Source organism: Anolis sagrei, chromosome 9, assembly GCF_037176765.1.
Source record: "Anolis sagrei isolate rAnoSag1 chromosome 9, rAnoSag1.mat, whole genome shotgun sequence".
Classification (NCBI taxonomy): Eukaryota; Metazoa; Chordata; class Lepidosauria; order Squamata; family Dactyloidae; genus Anolis; species Anolis sagrei.
The window spans coordinates 35,264,819-35,287,509 of NC_090029.1; the positions used below are offsets into that span (position 1 = coordinate 35,264,819).

The 22,691-nt window shown below is 45.9% G+C and overlaps 1 protein-coding gene across 2 annotated transcripts in view; it reads left to right on the forward strand.

The window, feature by feature from the left end:
* The first annotated feature begins 7,062 nt into the window (after positions 1 to 7,062).
* HAPLN3 (hyaluronan and proteoglycan link protein 3) overlaps positions 7,063 to 22,691 on the forward strand; it is a 56,051-nt gene continuing 40,422 nt past the window's right edge. The window contains exon 1 of one of the 2 annotated variants that reach the window (XM_067471454.1): positions 7,063 to 7,154. In XM_067471454.1, the coding sequence (XP_067327555.1) occupies positions 7,078 to 7,154 (77 nt within the window). In that variant the 5' untranslated portion in view covers positions 7,063 to 7,077. Of the gene's footprint in view, positions 7,155 to 22,448; positions 22,555 to 22,691 lie in introns of those variants that run through there. The other variant, XM_067471455.1, reaches the window with a different exon arrangement.

Consider the following 22,691-nt stretch of genomic DNA (forward strand, 5'->3'; position numbering starts at 1 on the left):
CATCTGGGGAAGAAGGATTGGAGCAGCCAACAAATGTACCTTGTTCTCGGGATCTGTGAGCCATTTCCAAAGAGAAAGAAGTATTCTCTTCCTAAAAAAAAATATTGGAAGATTTTGAGGGGAGGGAGGGATGGATGAGGCCCATCATTAAGCAGTCCTATTTGTTCTGTTTTGGCCATGCCTGACGAACCGTTCTCATTTGGCCATGGCTTATGCGGCTCCTCTGAGAGCCAGTGGCTTCTTTTCCTTGCGCCTGGGAAAATGTGAGCTTTCCACCGGCCTCCCCCAGCACACCACTCCATTGCAGCTGTTGAACAATCAAAGGTTTTGAGGTGCCAGTCCCAAAGGGAGGATGGATCAGTTGCTTAATTGCTCGGCAGCTTCTGGCAAATTCCTCGGCCCTGGCGGCTCTCCGAGACAGGCACGGATACAATAAAAGTCAATGCCAAGGCGGGGGAAGAGCCCCACCATTGCCAAAGCCCCACCCTGGGATCCCACTCCAACTCCCTTCCCCCAGTTATGAATAAGACCATCCGCTCATTAGGGATTAAAGGGAGGGAAATGTCGGAACAATCTGCCTTTCAACAGTTCAATTAATTGATGATTTCCACACTTTCCTACCCATTTGTACTCTAGTTTCTCTCCTTCCAGAGGATCCTGCATGAAAATCTTGTACATAATAATAATAATAATAATAATAATAATAACAACAACAACACTTTATTTGTACCCTGCTACCATCTCCCCAAGGGCTTACATGAGGCTGAGCCAACTGCGACCGTACCTTGGGAAGTCTGACTTGGCCACGGTAGTCCACGCTCTGGTTACATCCTGTCTTGACTACTGCAACGCTCTCTACGTGGGGTTGCCTTTGAAGACAGCCTGGAAGCTCCAATTAGTCCAATGGGCGGCAGCCATGATACTAACAGGAGCGGGGCGCAGGGAGCATACAACTCCTCTGCTGCACCAGCTCCACTGGCTGCCGATCTGCTACCGGGCTCAATTCAAAGTGCTGGCGTTGGCCTTTAAAGCCCTAAACGGTTCTGGCCCAATTTATCTATCTGAACGTATCTCAACCTATCAGCCCACCAGGACCCTAAGATCTTCTGGGGAGTCCCTGCTCTCTATCCCGCCGGCTTCACAAGTGCGGCTGGCGGGAACGAGAGACAGGGCCTTTTCTGTGGTGGCCCCTTGGCTTTGGAACACCCTCCCCATAGAGGTACGATCAGCCCCTTCGCTGATGGTGTTTCGGAAAAGACTGAAGACATGGATGTTTAAACAAGCATTCGGTTAATCCGTTGCAACGAATTATGATGACTAAAGGACTGGTAATCATAGACGATGAATTTGGATTGCGACTCCAGTTATGAGATGCATTGGATGGTTATTGGTGGCCCAATAATTTGTATTGTATATGTGTTTTATGCTTTTAAACTGAATATTGTTGTTTTTTAAGTGTTGTAAACCGCAATGAGTCGCCGATTTAGGCTGAGATATTAGCGGTATACAAGCGCATTAATAAATAAATAAATAAAATAAATACAACAGCTCCACTGGCTGCCGATTTGCTACCGGGCTCAATTCAAGGTGCTGGCGTTGGCCTATAAAGCCCTAAACGGTTCCGGCCCAAGATACCTATCCGACCGCATCTCGACCTATGAGCCCACCAGGACTTTGAGATCTTCCGGGGAGGCCCTTCTCTCGATCCCGCCTGCCTCACAGGCACGCTTGGCGGGGACGAGAGATAGGGCCTTCTCGGTGGTGGCTCCTCGGCTGTGGAACACCCTTCCCGAGGACATCAGACTGGCTCCTTCCCTGATGATATTCCGCAGGAAATTAAAGACTTGGTTGTTCAAGAAGGCGTTCGAACAAGAAGTGCAATGATTGGTAATGACTATAGGAATGGACTATGTGGATCATAATAAATTGTGGCAAGTTCTTGCTGGGACGGGCATCCCAAGCCCCCTTCCCTCTCTCCTGAGGAATCTGGACAAGGACCAAGTAGCAACAGACAGAACTGACCATGGAACAGGAGACTGGTTCAAGATTGGGAAAGGCGTCCGGCAAGGCTGCATCCTCTCACCCAACCTTTTTAACTTGTATGCAGAACACATCATGCGAGGATGTGCGGGGCTGGATGAATGCAAAGCTGGGGTGGAAATGGCTGGAAGAAACATTAACAACCTCAGATATGCAGATGACACCACTCTGATGGCCGAAAGCGAGGAGGAGCTGAGGAGCCTTCTAATCAAAGTGAAAGAAGAAAGCGCAAAAGCTGGGTTGCAGCTAAACATCAAAAAACCAAGATTATGGCAACAAGAATGATTGACAAGTGGAAAATAGAGGGAGAAAATGTGGAGGCCGTGACAGGGTTTGCATTTCTAGGCGCAAAGATGAGTGCAGATGCAGACTGTGGCCAGGAAATCAGGAGACGCTTCCTTCTTGGGAGGAGAGCAAGGTCCAATCTCGATAAAACAGTAAAGAGTAGAGACATCACACCGGCAACAAAGATCCATTGCCTAGTCAAAGCCATGGTCTTCCCTGTAGTCACCTACGGATGTGAGAGCTGGACCTTAGGGAAGGCTGAGCGAAGGAAGAGAGATGCTTTTGAGCTGTGGTGTTGGAGGAAAGTGCTGAGAGTGCCTTGGACTGCGAGAAGATCCAACCAGTCCATCCTCCAGGAAATAAAGCCCGACTAAAGCTCATTGGAGGGAAGGATACGAGAGGCAAAGCGGAAGTCCTTTGGCCACATCATGAGGAGACAGGAAAGCCTAGAGAAGACAATTATGCTGGGGAAAGTGGAAGGCAAAAGGAAGAGGGGCCGACCAAGGGCAAGGTGGATGGATGGCATCCTTGAAGTGACTGGACTGACCTTGAAGGAGCTGGGGGTGGTGACGGCCGACAGGGAGCTCTGGCGTGGGCTGGTCCGTGAGGTCACGAAGAGTCGGAGACGACTGAACGAATGAACAACAACAAATAGGAATGGAACAACGGAAAATGATACTGGATTGTGGTTTGGACGATGAGATGACGCGGAATGGCTTTTGTAGTAATGATGATGTTTTTGATGATGATGTATTTTGCTAATGCGGGACTGTGGATTATTTTTAGATTGTGTCTTGATTTTTGAATCTTGTTCTTTCTATGTTGTACACCGCTGTGCGTCGCCCCTGGGCTGAGAATAGCGGTATATAAGCACAGCAAATAAATAAATAAGTAAATAATAACAACAATACAAGCAATTAAAATAAAACATGGACAATAAAATAATGTAAGCATTAACAATGACACAACACACAATTAAAACTATGGGAAGGCCAAATGTAAAATTAAAATTAAAAATGCTGGAACATGGGCGAAAAAAGTGATGGGGCGTTTGTGGAAAACATACAAGCAGACCTAAAACAATGTAAAGTGCTTTGGAGGATATGGATATGGATATGATAGCCATGTATAAATATGTGAGAGGAAGCCACAGAGAGGAGGGAGCAAGCTTCCTTTCTGCTTCCCTGGAGACTAGGACGCAAGGGAACAATGGCTTCAAACTACAAGAGAGGAGATTCCATCTGAACACGAGGAAGAACTTCCTGACTGTGAGAGCCGTTCAGCAGTGGAACTCTCTGCCCCGGAGTGTGGTGGAGGCTCCTTCTTTGGAAGCTTTTAAACAGAGGCTGGATGGCCATCTGTCAGGGGTGATTTGAATGCAATATTCCTGCTTCTTGACAGGGGGTTGGACTGGATGGCCCAGGAGGTCTCTTCCAACTCTTTGATTCTATGATTCTATGATTCTAGTACAAAGTGCTATGGGATCATTATTCTGGGAAGGCACACTGGAACAACCACGTCTTCAACCTCCTCCTAAAGACTGCCAGAGTTGGGGCCTGCCTGATGTCTTTAGGGAGTGAGTTCCAGAGTCGAGGGGCCACCACCGAGAAGGCCTTCTCTCTCGTCCCCACCAATCGCGCCTGCGATGGAGGTGGGATTGTGAGCAGGGCCTCTCCAGATGACCGAAGAGATCATGTGGGTTCGTATACAGAAATGCGGTCACGCAGGTACGCGGGTCCCAAACCGTTCAGGGCTTTGTGTGTAAGAACCTGCACTTTGAATTGGATCCGGAAAATGAATGGCAGCCAGTGGAGCTCCTTAAACAAGAGGGTTGACCGCTCCCTGTAAGGAGCCCCGGTACATTGTGTATACATCAAGGTTGTGCTTTCAGGGTAAACCTTGCCCCATTTCATGTTCCGGCTTTTGTTGGGGGCCCCAATCTGTTTTTTGGGAGACTCCCGAAGTTGGAAGATTCATTTTTAGTTTGCTCTAACAACTATTGCTTTTAAAAAGTGCCTTTCGTGACTAGGGAACTTGCAATGGTGCCATAAGAAATAGGAAGCAGTGAGTTTCGTGGATCGTGATTCTCCGCACTCAGCAGTGTGTATCTGACCAGCAATTTCCTGCTTTTAGAGAGAAGGATTCCCGTATCCGAATGTTTCCTTCAGAGCTGTCTTTCAGGCACCCAGCAGACCTGGCAGGCTGATAAGCAGCTTGGCTGGCGAGAGACCCAACCAGCGGCGACAAGGGACTCCTTCTTTCCTGTCTCTGCATCCTGAAGGCTTTTATCAGCTCTTGTGCCCAACGCCTGGAGAACATCAATGTGTCAAGATTCTATTCAAGACACATACAGTACTCTCCTTGACTTGACCAAAATGAATCTCGTGTGTCAAAATAATTCAAGGATGTGAACTATCCTGGTCGCATCTTCCATGGTTCTGCTAAAACCCAAACCCAAGAGGAGGATATCTACAGAGAATTTTGCCTAAGTATCCAAAACTGGTGGCGCAGTAGGTTAAACCGCTGAGCTGCTAAGTTTGTTGATCGAAAGGTCGCAGGTTCAAATCCAGGGAGCGGCGTGAGCTTCCGCTGTCAGCCCCAGCTTCTGCTAACCTAGCAGCTCGAAAACATGCAAATGTGAGTAGATCAATAGGTACTGCTGTGGCGGGAAGGTAACGGCACTCCAAGCAGTCATGCTGGCCACATGAGCTTGGAGGTGTCTATGGACAACACCGGCTCTTTGGCTTAGAAATGGAGATGAGCTCCAGCCCTCAGAGTCGGACACGATTGGACTTAATGTCAGGGGAAAACCTTTACCTTTATGTTTTATGGCCGTCCAGAGTTCCTTCAGGAAGATGGTGCAAGAAAAAAATTATTATTACTAGCCATTTCCTGCCATGTGTTGCTGTGGCCCAGTCTGTGTATATGTGTTTTGGGTCTGTATATATATATGTATAGGTGTGTTTGTGTATATATGTGTGGTTTTGCGCATGTGTTGTGATATATATTTTTGTTTTTTGGCTTTTAAAGTCTCTTCTGCTGTATTTTTCAGTGTTTTTATGAGTGATGGTCACTTGTTGGCCTGATAGGTGTCTTGTGTCCAAATTTGGTGTCAATTCGTCCGGTGCTTTTTGAGTTACATTAATCCCACAAACGAACATTACATTTTTATTTATATAGATTAACAGAGTAATTTTTTAAAAGACAACCTTTTGCCAAATGTCTCCCATCTGCCCTCCATCATGTTATGATATGAGGAAGCCTGTGAGGACAGTAGAGGTACAGATCTTGGTGGGTACATGTTCTCAGGTTTGTTTGGTTTTTTCCCCCCTCCATTTAAAACCCGCATTTTTGTGCTGTCTGGAAGCGACCAAAGGCTTGTCAGAGGGTTTATTTATAGATTTAGCTTCCTCTTTTCCACCCAGTTTTTGTGGTGGCATGGTTCACCTTTCACTCTGCATGCATCTATCTTCCGTCTGGATTAAATGTTCTCCAAGATGGTGAGCAACTGTGGGTGAGACTTAATGGCTAAAGCAGTGTTTCTCAACCTGGGGGCCGGGACCCCTGAGGGGGTCGTGAAGGGTTGTCGGAGGGGTCGCCAAAGACCATCAGAAAACATAGTATTTTCTGATGGTCATGGGGATTCCATGTGGGAAGTTTGAGCCAATTCTATCGTTGGTGGAGTTCAGAATGTTCTTTGATTGTAGTGAACTATAAATCCCAGCAACTACAATTCCCAAAAGTCAAGGTCTATTTTCTCCAGACTCCACCAGTGTTCACATTTGGGCATATTGAGAATTTGTGCCATGTTTGGTCCAGATCCACCATTGCGTGAGTCCAAGGTGCTCGCTGAATATAGATGAACTACAACTCCCAAACTTGAGGTCAATGCTCACCAAACCCTTCCAGTGTTTTCCGCTGGTCATGGCAGTTCTGTGTGGCAAATTAGGTTCAAAATCATCGCTGGTGGAGTTCAGAATGCTCTTTGATTACAGGTGAACTATAAAACCCAGCAACTACATCTCCCAAATTACAAAATCAATCCTCCCCAACCCCACTAGCATTGACAGTTGGGTGCATTGGGTATTTTTGCCCAGTTTGGTTCAGTGAATGAAAATACATCTTGCATATCTGATATTTACATTACGATTTATAACAGTAGGAAAATGACTGTTATGAAGGAGCAACAAAAACAATGTTATGGTTGGGGGTCACCACCACATGAGGGACTGGATTCAGGGGTCACGGCATTAGGAAGATTGAGAACCACTGGGCTAAAGCTTAATGGCATTACCAGGGACCATCTCTAACTGAAAGAAGAAGATAGGGTCTCTCTGGTCCAATACATGCAAGGGAAGATGTGTCAACAATGACAGTTCCAATCCCAAAGTCCATACCGTGCCAGTGATGCTTTTATTAGGCCAATCCAAAGAACACAAAGCTCGTAGGTCAAACAGAAAAGCTTCCCTGTCATTGCCAGGAGAGATTTGCAGTGCTTGGCAAGAGGCTGGCAAGCGGAGCCCGTGTCTGCCCTCAGCTATGTTTCCAGGAAAGCAGAGGAGGCTGCCTGCACCTCAGCACATTCCTCCTGCCTCCTGGGAGCCATCGCTGTCCCGTCGCAAGCACGCATCGCACCAAGCAGCTTTTTCCTTTGACCTGAAACAATGGAGCAGGTGACTCAGTGTCTCTGGCTCTGGAAATATTGCACCCGTGATAGCAGGACAGACAGGGACAGTGGCATTTCCGAAAAACATGGAAGGGGAACCAAACCAAAGACTGGGGGAGATAGAGAAACCGGTCAACAACCCACTTCATTTTTCCAAGAAAAGGTCAGTAAGGCTAAACATGCTCGGGTTTTTGAGGCCGCACTTGCAAAGGTTGTAAACTTTGGAAAAGTACTAGAGATGCCGGTCCCTATAGCTGTTCCTTCAAGGTTAGTTCAAAAATTCGGGCAGTTGTGTCAATCCTCACCTGCAAAATGTGGACATGGTACTGTGCGTCCTGCACAGAGAGAAAAGGAGAACCAAATCAGGTCAGATGAAAACCAAACCAAACCAAATATTCTGAATACACCATGCCCTCAAAAATTTAATAGATTAAAGACAATAATCTGATTTATTTGTCATGTCAGGAGCAAACCAAACACTGTATTGCATTTTTAACAAACAAACAAATAAACAAACAAAACACAAAGTTTGCAAGCTTGGTAGTTGATTAGATGTCCTTTGACCAGTATCTGGCCACTTGGAATGCCTCTGGTGTTGCCGCAAGGAGGTCCTCCATTGTGCATGTGGCAGGGCTCAGGTTGCATTGCATTCCAAGTCACCCAGTCTTCTGTGTGCCCAGGGGGGAGTCTCTCACTTGGTATCAGCCATTGGTTGAGGCTCTGGGTTTGAGCCTGCCACTTTTGGACTCTTGCTTGCTGAGGTGTTCCAGTGAGTGTCTCTGTAGATCTTAGAAAACTATTTTTTGATTTAAGTCGTTGACGTGCTGGCTGATACCCAAACAGGGGATGAGCTGGAGATGTCACTGCCTTGTCCTTTCACTATTGGCTGCTACTTCCTGGCGGATGTCAGGTGGTGCAATACCAGCTAAGCAGTGTAATTTCTCCAGTGGTGGAGGGCGCAGACACCCCGTGATAATACGGTATGTCTCATTAAGAGCCACATCCACTGTTTTAGTGTGGTGAGATGTGTTCCACACTGGGCATGCATACTCCGCAGCAGAGTAGCATAGCGCAAGGGCAGATGTCTTCACTGTGTCTGGTTGTGATCCCCTGGTTGTGCCAGTCAGCTTTCGTATGATATTGTTTCTAGCACCCACTTTTTGCTTGATGTTCAGGCAGTGCTTCTTGTAGGTCAAAGCACGGTCCAGAGTGACTGCCAGGTATTTGGGTGTGCTGCAATGCTCCCGTGGGATTCCTTCCCAGGTAATAATCCTCAAAGCTCGGGATGCTTGTCTGTTCTTAAGGTGAAAAGCACATGTCTATGTTTTAGATGGATTGGGGATCAGCTGGATTTTCCTGTAATAGGCAGTAAGAGCACCTAGAGCTTCGGAGAGCTTCTGTTCAACTGTCTGAAAGCTCCCTGCTTGAGCAGTAACGGCACGATCATCAGCATAGATGAAAGTCTCTGTCCCTTCTGGCAGTGGCTGGTCATTTGTGTAAATAATTTGATGGCATAACGGCATATTTGGGACCAAGAGAAGCTTTTCTTAATTTACTTCAAGGTGAAAGCTGGAAGAGATATATCCTTTTGGATGCTGCTTGATTGCAAAATCCTGTGCAAATGGCCAACTTCGCCAGTGTTGACAGCTGCGATCCAAAAACACTTGGGGGACCAGACCTTCCCTCAGTGCTGATTTAATCAATAAGATGGTATCAAAAGGCCTCTTGAGACAAGTCAGCATCCCCTCTTGTCATGGATCTGTTTGTTTGTTCTGCAACGAGAGAGCCTGGAGTCCCCAGGTGACTGGAGGCCACCTTTTCCCAGTGACTGTGGCTGCCCTCAAGATCCTGCAAGGAAGACTCCAGCAATACATGGAGCGAGAGTTGCCAGATGTTCAAGCTGGGTTTAGAAAAGGCAGAGGAACGAGAGGCCAGATTGCCAATATCCGCTGGATAATGGAGAAAGGCAGGGAGTTTCAGAAAAACATCTATTTCTGTTTTATTGACTATTCTAAAGCCTTGGACTGTGTGGATCATAATAAATTGTGGCAAGTTCTTAGTGGGATGGGCATCCCGAGCCCCCTTCCCTCTCTCCTGAGGAATCTGTCCAAGGACCAAGGAGCAACAGTCAGAACTGACCACGGAACAGGAGACTGGTTCCAGATTGGGAAAGGCGTCCGGCAAGGCTGCATCCTCTCACCCAGCCTTTTAAACTTGTATGCAGAACACATCATGCGAGGATGTGCGGGGCTTCATGAATGCAAAGCTGGGGTGAAAATTGCTGGAAGAAACATTAACAACCTCAGATATGCAGATGACACCACTCTGATGGCCGAAAGCGAGGAGGAGCTGAGGAGCCTTCTAATCAAGGTGAAAGAAGAAAGCGCAAAAGCCGGCTTGCAGCTGAACGTAAAAAAAACCAAGATTATGGCAACAAGAATGATTGACAACTGGGAAATAGAAGGAGAAAACGTGGAGGCCGTGACAGACTTTGTATTTCTAGGCGCAAAGACGACTGCAGATGCAGACTGTGGCCAGGAAATCAGGAGACGCTTACTTCTTGGGAGGAGAGCAATGTCCAATCTCGATAAAATAGTAAAGAGCAGAGACATCAGACTGGCAACCAAGATCCATTGCCTAGTCCAAGCCATGGTCTTCCCTGTAGTCACCTACGGATGTGAGAGCTGGACCTTCGGGAAGGCTGAGCGAAGGAAGAGAGATACTTTTGAGCTGTGGTGCTGGAGGAAAGTTCTGAGAGTGCCTTGGACTGCGAGAAGATCCAACCAGTCCATCCTCCAGGAAAGAAAGCCCGGATGCTCACTGGAGGGAAGGATACTGGAGACAAAGTTGAAGTCCTTTGGCCACATCATGAGGAGACAGCCAAGCCTGGAGAAGACAATGATGCTGGGGAAAGTGGAAGGCAAAAGGAAGAGGGGCCGACCAAGGGCAAGATGGATGGATGGCATCCTTGAAGTGACTGGACTGACCTTGAGGGAGCTGGGGGTGGCAACGGCCGACAGGGAGCTCTGGCGTGGGCTGGTCCATGAGGTCACGAAGAGTCGGAGACGACTGAACGAATGAACAACAAAGTGGCTGCCCAGTTGTCCATTCCGCTCTCCCTTTGATCTCCGAAGCACCAGCCACTCAGAGAGACAACTGACACTATCCTCTCTCTCGCTCTGCTATCTACAATTGCCTTTATCTGCCTGTCTCCTGCTCACAAGCAAGGAGGTCTTGTCCAGAAAGAATGGACATACTATTGTTTTGCATCAAGGGACACATTTGGAACCTATCATGACGATACTCTGAACCAGCTTTGGGCCGCTGTATCCTAGATGTAGGGGCTGCAGTGGCACAGCAGGTGAAACTGCTAAGCTGCAGAACTTGCTGACCAGAAGATCAGCAGTTCGAATCCACGGAATGGGGCAAGCTCCCCTAGTTAGCCCCAGCTTCTGCCAACCTAGCCATTCGAAAACATGCAAATTTATTTATTTATTTATTTATTTATTTATTTATTTATTTATTATACTTGTATACTGCCATTTCTCAGCCTGACCGGCGACTCAACGCGGTTTACAACAAGATAAAATCCACAACAATATACAATGTAAAACCACAAAGGCATAAAATACAATATTAATGTAACAATAAACAACACCATACATCTCATAACTAAAATCATGATCCAGTTCGTCGTCCGATTTTCCAATTCCTGTAATCATCACATTGGTTGCACTGTTTAACCGAATTCTCGTTCAAACATCCAGGTTTTTAATCTTCTACGAAACACCCTCAGCGAGGGGGCTGATCTTACCTCCATGGGGAGGGCGTTCCACAGCCGGGGGGCCACCACAGAAAAGGCCCTGTGAGTAGATCAATAGTAGATCAGCGGGAAGGTAACGGTGCTGCATGCAGTCATGCTGGCCGCATGACCTAGGACAGTGTTTCTCAACCTGGGGGTTGGGACCCCTGGAGGGGTCGCGAAGGGGTGTCAGAGGGGTCGCCAAAGACCATCAGAAAACACAGTATTTTCTGTTGGTCATGGGGGTCTCTGTGTGGGAAGTTTGGCCCAATTCTATCATTGTTCAGGTTCAGAACGCTCCTTGATTGTAGGTGAACTATAAATCCCAACAAGTACAACGCCGAAATCTCAAGGTCTATTTTCCCAAAACCCCACGAGTGTTCACATTTGAGCATATTGAGTATTCATGACAAGTTTTGTCCAGATCCATCATTGTTGGAGTCTAGAGTGCTCTCTGGGTATACACGAACTTCAACTCCCAAACTCAAGGTCAGTGGCCACCAAACCCTTCCAGTATTTTCTGTTGGTCATGGGAGTTCTGTGTGCCAAGTTTGGTTCAATTTCATTGTTGGTGGGGTTCAGAATGCTCTTTGTTTACAGGTTAACTATAAATCTCAGCAACTACAACTCCCAAATGGCAAAATCAATCCCCCCGCCAACCCCAACAGTATTCAAATTTGGACAAATTTGTACCAAATTTGTTCCTGCAGATCAGTATTTACATGGCGATTCATAATGTTAGGGTTCTGGTTGGGGGTCACCACAACATGAGGAACTGTATTAAGGGGTCGCGGCATTAGGAAGGTTGAGAACCACTGACCTAGGAGATATCTACAGCTACATCTATAAGCCCTGCAAAGTGTTACTCTTCTTTAGGAAAACTCAGACGCCCTCCATTTTTTAGCGTAAGCTTTCTGGGTGCAAAACGATGCTGAAGCATATACTCCACATGTAAGCCTGTTGTATGGATTGTTCATACACGCCTGTCCTGTCAATCCCTCATCTCTTTCTTGCTCCCATGTGACTGAATGAAATTGCTTGGCAAGAGATGAGTACAGTAGCTTTTAAGACTGTTAATAGACATTAAAACCCGATCTGGGGAAAGCTGGAAACCAGAAAGAGAAAGGAGATTGGAGATTTCGTCTGTTACACAGCTCTGTTGATTTTGGATTAAGGGGCTTTCTAACTAGGCGCCAGTAAGAAAGAGTATACACAAGGTTGGGGAAAGGGCAGTGATTCAGGCAGAACTGAAACAGAGCAAATTTGGTTTGCTGCTGACCCATTGCTCTCTATTGATATTACAGCTGGCCTTCCATATCCATGGTTTCTGTATCTGTGGATTCAACCATCCAGAGCTTTAAAATATACCTTGCCCCCCACCCCCAAAGAACAATAATTCCAAAACTGAACATCTTGATTTTAGCACTTTATATAAGGGATGCCATTTTAGTACACCACTATGTAGTGTAACTGCGAGAAGATCCAACCAGTCCATCCTCCAGGAAAGAAAGCCCGGCTGCTCACTGGAGGGAAGGAGACTAGAGACAAAGTGGAAGTCCTTTGGCCACATCATGAGGAGACAGCAAAGCCTGGAGAAGGGAATGATGCTGGGGAAAGTGGAAGGCAAAAGGAAGAGGGGCCGACCAAGGACAAGATGGATGGATGGCATCCTTGAAGTAACGGGACTGACCTTGAAGGAGCTGGGGGTGGTGACGGCCAACAGGGAGCTCTGGCGTGGGCTGGTCCATGAGGTCACGAAGAGTCGGAGACGACTGAACGAATGAACAACAACATGTAGTGTAACATAAGCACCTATGGATTTTAGCTTCAGCATGGGATGTATTTTATGGTCTTAAGTCATGAGGAGAGGCAGGTAACATCATCATCATCATCATCATCATCATCATCATCAGAAATACAAGGTGAGTGCACAGCAGACACTCTGCTGGCTGTTGAATTGGATCACACGTCGGACACTTCCCAAGCGTCTAGGACTGTGTAGTGTATCGGCGAATAATGCGTGCAGATCCCAGTAAGGTGGCCTTCTGCAGCAGGCAGGTGGTAATTTTGTCAGCGCCAATTGTGTTTAAGTGCAGGCCAAGGTCTTAAGGCACTGCACCCAGTGTGCCGAACACCACTGGGACCACCTTGACTGGCTTGTGCCAGAGTCTTTGCAGTTGGGTCTTTAAATCCTCATATCGTGTCAGCTTTTCCTGTTATTTCTCTTCAATCCTGCTGTCACCTGGGATTGCAACATCGTCAATCCATACTTTGTTTTTTAACACGATCGTGAGGCCAGGGGTGTTGTGCTCCAGAACTCTGTCTGCCTGAATTCGGAAGTAACAGAGTAGCTTGACGTGTTCATTCTCTGTAACTTTTTCCGGCTTGTGATCCCACCAGTTCTTTGTCGCAGGCAGATGGTGTTTGTGGCACAAGTTCCAATGAATCATCTGAACAAGGGTGTTGTGCCTCTGCTTGGAGTCTGTCTGTGCGATCTTCTTGCAGCAGCTCGTGATGTGATCTATTGTTTCATCTGCTTCCTTGCAGAGTCTACATTTGGGGTCTGTTGTCGACTTTTCAATTCTGGCTTTGATGACATTGGTTGGAATGGCTTGTTTTTGGGCTGCCAGAATCAGGCCCTCCTTTGTCTCCTTTTTCAGAGTCCCATTTGTGCACCACAGCCATGTTTTTTCTTTGTCAATTTGGATCTCAATTTTCCCCAGAAACTGTCCATGGAGAGCCTTCTTTGGCCAGTTTTCTCTTCTGCTCTGGATTGTGTTTTTACGGTATTCGCTCTCTGTCTTTTGTAGTTGAAGCAGTTTACTACTATTGACTTCCCTCAATGCTGGTTCTTGACTGCCTTTCACATAATCTGCCAGTGCGTGTTTCTCTTCTTCTACCGTTGGCTTCACTTGCAGAAGCCCTCTGCCTCCTGATTTTTTGTGCAGGTAAAGTTCGTCAACATCACTACGCGAGTGTAATGAGTAGCTGATTGCCATCAGTTTTCTTGTTTTTCTATCCAGATCATCCAGCTCTGCTTGTGTCCAGTTCACAATTCCAGCAGTGTATCTAATGACGGGGATGGCCCAGGTGTTGATAGCCTTGATCGTATTTCCGCCATTTAATTTGCTCTTTAAAAGCTTTATTATTATTATTATTATTATTATTATTATTATTATTATTAGCCATCCCCTGCCATGCGTTGCTGTGACCCAATCTGTGTATATGTGTTTTGTGTGCGTATATGTGTGTATATGTGTGTTTGCGTGTATATATATATATATGTGTGTGTGTGTGTGTGTGGCTGTGTGCATGCGTTGTAATGTATTTTTATTTTTTGGCTTTTAAAAGTCTTTTCTGCTGTGTTTTTCAGTGATAGATGTATTGTGTCCATATTTAGTGTCAATTTGTCAAGTGATTTTTGAGTTATGTTAATCCCACAAACAAACATTACATTTTTAGGTTGTTGTAGGTTTTTCTGGGCTATATGGCAATGTTCTGGAGGCAATTTTTCTCCTGACGTTTCGCCTGCATCTATGGCAAGCATCCTCAGAGGTGAGGTCTGAGGATGCTTGCCATAGATGCAGGCGAAACGTCAGGAGAAAAATTGCCTCCAGAACATGGCCATATAGCCCGGAAAAACCTACAACAACCTAGTGATTCCGGCCATGAAAGCCTTTGACAATACATTACATTTTTAGTTTTATAGACTGATCATCCAGATGTTTTGGATTTCTTATTCCAGCATCCCTGACTATTGGCCAAAAAGCAGATATCCTAAACACCCAGAGAACCATAGATTGAGAACTGCTGTTCTAAAATATGCATTTATTTACTTATTTATTTATTTATTTACTACTAGCCCTCCCCTGCCACACATTGCTGTGGCTCAGTCTGTGTATATGTGTTTTGAGTGTGTGTGTATATTTGTGTATTTGTGTATATATGTGGTTATGTGCATGCATTATAATTTATTTTTAATTGGCTTTTTAAGTCTCTTCCACTGTGTTTTTCAGTGTTTTTTATGAGTGATGGTTATTTGTTGGCCTGAGAGGTGTCTTGTATCCAAATTAGGTGTCAATTAGTCCAGTGGTTTTTGAGTTATGTTAATCCCACAAACAATCATTACATTTTTATTTATTTATTTATTTACTATATTTTACTCCACTCTTCTGATTTCGAAGGGGGTTCAGAGTAGATTCCAAGTTGGCAGTATTCCCAGCAAACAGATACAATAAACACAAATATTTAAATCTGTCTATATATATATATTAGGCCTGGGTAACAACGGAAAAATTTGTTTCTAAAATCGATTTGTTTTTTGGGGGTTTTTGCGTTTCGTTATTTAAAATAATTACAAAATTTTCCTTTTAAAAAGTTCGATATTTATGAAATTTCGTAAATGGTAAAAAATTAACGAATCGATTTCCGAAACAATAGAATCGATTCGTTAATGGCGGACGCGACCGCGAAATACGCTAAAAAACCTCCAAAACCTTCTGAAGCTTCCCTCTCCCTCTGTTCTTGACTGTTGGTGTGATATTATAATTTTTTTTCACTAATTAAACAAAAAACTTGCCCCAGACATGCGGAAATAATAACGAAACGACCTCAGAACAATAACGAAACGAATACAATAACGAAATACGAAGCATTTACAAAACGTGTTTAAAAATTCATTTTTTAAAAAAATTGCTCCAGAATGGTTCGTTATCGTTTTGTAATTACAAAAATTAACGAATTATTAACGAATTACGAATTAACGAAACGAAACCGCCCAGGCCTAATACACACACACACACACACACACACTTATATATACACACTTATAGTTGATGTAATGAATTAAGGATGGAATATAAGAGTATTGAAGGTATTGATGTATTGATGTATCCTAAGAAAACCAATAAAATATATTTTAAAAATACACTTTCAATAATAAAATGCCATCATAAAATCTGGAAAGGTGTGCAATGCAAAGGTGAGCTTCTTTCTGATATAGGAGAACAAATTAGTAGGTGTTGAAAAATTTGGTACTTTGGGAACACACTTTTTGTAAGATAGCAAGCAACGTGTTCTCTTTGGTATTTACAAGCTGCAATGCCAGCATCCATCTGGCAGTTGTGAATCATGACAAATTCAGGCAGATTCCAGGTTTTTTGGCAAGCTGATGGAGGCAAACCTGAGCAGTTCAAAGGATGAGTTGTCCTCCCTTGTTGCTACATTCAGCAAGCTTGAAATCATTTGGAATTTACTCTTCACTATAGCTATTTTTGGCTTCCCAGGACGCAATTGCTGCTCATTACTCATTGAGCTAGATGTAGAGTTTTGTGGGGAGATTTGCCATCACAAAAAAAGAAAGTAGCTAATTGGTTTGTTAACAAGCCTGCCATGATTAAGCTCTACTTGGCACAACATGGCATCTCCAGGTTGCTATGGTGGCTCATGCATGGAATGCCTTGGCTTCATCGCTATGATACTTCACCATGTTAATGGGAAGCTTCCCACCGGAGTGGAAATCATCTATCGGACAGATGGCAAGCTGTTTAACCTCAGCAGACTGAAAGCCAAAACCAAGATTATAACAACATCTATTATAGAAGTCCAGTATGCTGATGATAACGTCATCTGTGCGCATTCAGAAGAAAACCTACAAGCCACTCTAAACACCTTCGCAGAAGCATACGAGAACTCGGCCTGTCATTGAACCTCGAGAAAACCAAAGTGTTCTTCCAGCACTCACAAGCCAGCCCCTCTCCAATGCCAGAAATACAGCTTAATGGTGTAACATTAGAAAATGTGTACCATTTCCGCTACCTTGCCAGCCCCCTCTCCACAAAAGTCAACATTGACACTGAAATACATCACCGCCTGAGCTCTGCGAGTGCAGCATTTTTTCGAAGGAAGCAGAGAGTGTTTGAGGACCGGGACATCCGTAGGGAGACCAAAGTGCTTGTTTATAAAGCTATTGTCCTCCCAACCTGCTATACGCCTGCGAGATGTGGACAGTCTACAGTCATCACATGCAACTCCTGGAATGATTCCATCAGTGTTGCCTCCGAAAAATCCTGCAAATCTCTTGGGAAGACAAGCGGACAAATGCCAGCGTGCTGGAAGAAGCAAAGACCACCAGCATTGAAGTGATGGTCCTCCGCCATCAACTCTGCTGGACCGCCCACATTGTCCGGATGCTTGACCACCGTCTCCCAAAGCAGTATTCCGAACTTAAGAATGGAAAACAGAATGTTAGAGGACAGGAAAAGGGATTTAAAGATGGCCTCAAAGCCAACCTTAAAAACTCTGGCATAGACACTGAGAACTGGGAAGCCCTGGCCCTTGAGCGCTCCAGCTGGAGGTCAGCTGTGACCAGCAGTGCTGCAGAATTTGAGGAGGCACGAATGGAGGGCGAAAGAGAGAAACGTGCCAAGAGGTATGTGCGTCAAGCCAACCCTGACCGGGACCGCCTTCTACTTGGAAACGGATTCCCTCATTGTGGGAGAAGATGTAGATCAAGAACAGGGCTCCACAGTCACAGACCCATCACCAGAACACTGACGTTGAAGGACCATCATCCTTTGACTACAAAGGATCACCTAAGAAGAAAGCCTTGGCTTCACCACAGCCACTAGTACCAAACATTGCAGTGACTGATAACTCATGGGGGTACTAGTGGCTTGCAATGTGGTGATAAATACATGGAAATAAATCTGGTCCAGGCTGTGTTCTTCTTGAGAAGGCTTGAAACGTTCTTGTATAAGAGGCACAAACGTTATATCATCATGGATTTGGAAAGGACCCCAAAGGCCACCTACTGTTGCACCCAGACCTGGAAAAACCCATGTCCACAGCATCACACAAGAGTCCAGAATGCAGTCCAGGAATAGCCAAAAATCACAAGTACAGCTTAAGACCACAAGCAAAAAGGTATACTTAGCAACTTGAATACAAAAACAAGAACATAAAAAACTTTCAAGATACTTAAATCCAAAACCAAGGCTTGACTAGAAACAAGAACCAGAGAACTCAGGCATAGACCCTCCTCAAGTTCCTATCGATTTCAGCATGATGTCTGTGTGTAGAATAGTAGAGCATAATGTCTGTATGCAAATAATTCACAGAGGATTGAGGGCCAGAAGAGAACAGGAAAACTTACAGACTTTGGACATGACCCGTTTCCTTGCTCCAAATGGTGGTGGCTTTACTGCTTTTCCTGGATGTGGTTGTGAAATGCAGTTAGGTTGGATGGAGTCTGTAGTTTGCATCTTACAGAGGACTGACTTGTTTTGCATGGCCATACCAATTCTTTCTCTTGCAACGTCCCCCTCCTCTCTTTGAATCAAAGGCTGTTTTCTTTGTCCACCTTCTGCTTCCAGGGCTACGGTCGCATCCAAGCCTCATTTCCTCATCCTAAAATAACAAAACCAGCAATGCTGAGCTATAGCCTAAAGGGCCAGGAGGCCAGGGGGTCATGCCGCACACAATTTTCCAATTCCTTTTCTCATCCAAACCCCTTCCCCCAGTCCTGCAGCCGGTAATAACAGCCGGGAGAGAGGAATGTGGGCCTCAACTATGCTTCTAACTGAGGCCCATTCTACACTGCCATATAATCCAGATTATCAAATCAGATAATCCACATTATATAAATCTAAACTGTCATATACCCAATTCAAAGAAAATAATCTGGATTTTGGGTTGTTGTAGGTTTTTTTGGACTATATGGCCATGGTCTAGAGGCATTCTCTCCTGACGTTTCGCCTGCATCTATGACAAGCATCCTCAGAGGCAGTGAGGTCTGTTGGAGTTAGGCAAAAGGGTTTATATATTTGTGTAATGACCAGGGTGGGACAAAGGACTCTTGTCTGCTGGAGCTAGGTGTGAATGTTTCAACTGACCACCTTGATTAGCATATAATGGCCTGGCAGTGCCTGGATGGACTTTGGGGTCTCTTCCAAGTATGATTCACACCTAGCTCCAATAGACAAGAGGAATGTGTTGGGACTTCACTCACAGATTTCAGGGTGATTTCCTGACTCAAAGCAAGAGATGGTGAGCATGGGATAAATGCTCAGAAGGCTGCATGATGTGGAAGGCACATGGGTGGAAAGAGATCACCAGGTCAGGCATGCAATGACACATTTGACAAGCGGAAATAACTCGAAAAACAGTATTTTCCCACACCTTCCTTACTAGCACTGTTCTTATGCTCACACGAATGTAAGATGAGATGAATTCCCTTTCCATGTCACAGTACATAGGGACAGAGCTTTTGCCATTTGTGACAACTCTTCTAGAGCTCTCAGAAGCTTTCAATACCATTATTCATGGTATCCTTTTGGAAAGGCTCGGGGCTTCAGTGGTTTCAGTCCTTCCTCGTGGACCGGTCCCAAAAGGTGGTTTTGAGGGAGTCCTGGTCGACGTCATGGCTGGTGGGCTGTGGGATCCCACAGGGCTCACCCTTATCCCCAATGTTATTGAACATTTACATGAAACTGCTGGAAGAGATCATCCAGAATTTGGTATCATCTGTATGCAGATGACGCCCAACTCTATTATTTATTATTTGTTTATTTACGACATTTATATCCTGACCTTCTCAGCCTAAAGGGGATTCATGGCAGCTTACATGGGTGGCATTACTTCATGCCTGAACAACAACAACAACAACAACAAAGGGCAATTAAGCAACAATCGGAGTCTCCATTCATGCCTCTTCAAATTCTGCAGCACTGCTGGCCTCAGCTGACCTCCAGCTGGAGCACTCACAGGCCAGGGCTTCCCAGTTCTCAGTGTCTATGCCAGAGTTTTTAACTGTGGCTTTGAGTCCATCTCTAAATCTCTTTTCCTGCCCACCAACATTCTGTTTTCCATTCTTGAGTTCGGAATAGAGCAACTGCTTTGGGAGACGGTGGTCAGGCATCCGGACAATGTGGCCAGTCCAGCGGAGTTGATGGCGGACGACCATGGCTTCAATGTTGGTGGTCTTTGCTTCTTCCAGCACGCTGACATTTGTCCGCTTGTCTTCCCAAGAGATTTGCAGGATTTTCCGGAGGCAACGCTGATGGAATCGTTCCAGGAGTTGCATGTGACGTCTGTAGACAGTCCAGGTTTCACAGGTATAGAGCAGGGTTGGGAGGACAATAGCTTTATAAACAAGCACCTTGGTTTCCCTACGAATGTCCCAGTCCTCAAACACTATCTGCTTCATTCAGAAAAAAACTGCACTCTCAGAGCTCAGGCAGTGTTATATTTCAGTGTCAATATTGACTTTTGTGGAGAGGTAGCTGCCAACAGAGCGGAAATGATCAACATTTTCTAATGTTACACCATTAAGCTCTATCTCTGGCATTGGAGAGGGATTGGCTGGTGACTGCTGGAAGAGCACCTTGGTTTTCTTGATGTTCAATGACAGGCTGAGCTTCTCGTATGCTTCTGCAACGGTGTTTAGTGTGGCTTGCAGGTTTTCCTCTGAATGTGCACAGACGACGTTGTCACCAGCATACTAGAGTTCTATAACAGATGTTGTTGTAACCTTCCTTTTGGCTTTCAGTCTGCTGAGGTTAAATAGCTTGCCATCTGTCCAATAGATCATTTCCACTCCGGTGGGAAGCTTCCCATCAACTTACTTATTTAGGCGATCCCTCATAGTCCAAGGATGATTGTTTTCCAAGATCGGTGTACTGGTGGTGGGTCCGTAGGTGACTGTGGAGCCCTATTCTTGATCTACATCTTCTCCCGCAGTGAGGGCATCGGTTTCCAGGTGGAAGGCGGTCCCGGTCGGGTTGACTTGATGCGCCTTCCTCTTGGCACATTTCTCTCTTTCACCCTGCATTCGTGCCTCTTCAAATTCTACAGCACTGCTGGTTACAGCTGACCTCCAATTGGAAGGGCTTCCCAGTTCTCAGTGTCTATGCCAGAGTTTTTAAGGTTGGCTTTGAGCCCATCTTTAACCACACAGCTCTATATCCCAGAATATCAAGGCAGAAAATCCCACATTATCTGAGTGTGGACTCAGATAACGCAATTCAAAGCAGATACTATGGGATTAGGTTCTTGTAGGTTTTTTCGGGCTATAGGGCCATGTTCTAGAGGCATTTCTCCTGACGTTTCGCCTGCATCTATGGCAAGCATCCTCAGAGGTTGTGAGGTCTGTTGGAATTAGGACAATGGGTTTATATATCTGTGGAATGACTGGGGTGGGGCAAAGAGCATTTTCCCAGGCTCAGTCAGGTCTTCAAATTCTAATGAAGGTGGTCAGCTGAAACATTCACACCTAGCTCCAGCAGACAAGAGTCCTTTGTCCCACCCTGGTCATTCCACAGATATATAAACCCATGGTCCTATTTCCAACAGACCTCACTACCTCTGAGGATGCTTGCCATAGATGCAGGCGAAACGTCAGGAGAGAATGCCTCCAGAACATGGCCCTATAGCCCGAAAAAACCTACAACAACCCACTAATTAAGGTGGTCAGTTGAAACATTCACACCTAGCTCCAGCAGACAAGAGTCCTTTGTCTCACCCTGGTCATTCCACAGATATATAAACCCATTGTCCTATTTCCAACAGACCTCACGACCTCTGAGGATGCTTGCCATAGATGCAGGCGAAACGTCAGGAGAGTATGCCTCCAGAACATGGCCATATAGCCCGAAAAAACCTACAACAACCCACTAATTAAGGTGGTCAGTTGAAACATTCACACCTAGCTCCAGCAGACAAGAGTCCTTTGTCTCACCCTGGTCATTCCACAGATATATAAACCCATTGTCCTATTTCCAACAGACCTCACTACCTCTGAGGATGCTTGCCATAGATGCAGGCGAAACGTCAGGAGAGAATGCCTCCAGAACATGGCCCTATAGCCCGAAAAAACCTACAACAACCCACTAATTAAGGTGGTCAGTTGAAACATTCACACCTAGCTCCAGCAGACAAGAGTCCTTTGTCTCACCGTGGTCGTTCCACAGATATATAAACCCATTGTCCTAGTTCCAATAGACCTCACTACCTCTGAGGATGCTTGTCATAGATGCAGGCGAAACGTCAGGAGAGAATGCCTCTAGAACATGGCCCTATAGCCCGAAAAAACCCACAAGAACCTAGTGATTCCAGCCATGAAAGCCTTCGACAATATTATGGGATGTTCTGCCTTGATGTTCAGGGATGTGTGGAAGGGCCCTGCCTGTATCCCGACTTGGACCAATTCATGGCACGCTTGGAGCTCTGAGCTCAGGAATGGATGGTTTGGGACCACCACTCCCTCTTTAAAGAATCATAGAATCATGGAATCATAGAATCAAAGAGTTGGAAGAGACCTCATGGGCCATCCAGTCCAACCCCATTCTGCCAAGAAGCAGGAATATTGCATTCAAATCACCCCTGACAGATGGCCATCCAGCCTCTGTTTAAAAGCTTCCAAAGAAGGAGCCTCCACCACACTCCGGGGCAGAGAGTTCCACTGCTGAACGGCTCTCACAGTCAGGAAGTTCTTCCTCATGTTCAGGTGGAATCTCAGGCGACTCTCCTGTTTTCCCCCCATCTTCCCAGTCTGGGGAAGAGCCTGCGTCTTTAAGAGGGGGCCGGTCCGCCCTCCTTCCTGAGCCCGTCCCTGCTTTCCTTCGGGTCCCTCCCTGCCCCCCCCCCCTTTGCATGAAACTTCCTTGCTTCCTCCGGAGTGAGGCAGAGACCCCGCCGGCGGCCGCTTCGTCTCTTCCTGGCGTCTCCATCTCCTGGAAGGAAGACCTCGGGGCTGAAAGGAAGGGTAGGAAGGGGGAAAGAGGCTGCTTTGGGGGGCTGTGCCTACGGTGGGACCCCGAAAAGGAGGGCAGGCGGGTAGGGGAGGAACTAGGCACAAGCAGAGTCGTGCGAATCTGATGATAGCATCCCTTGGCACAACCT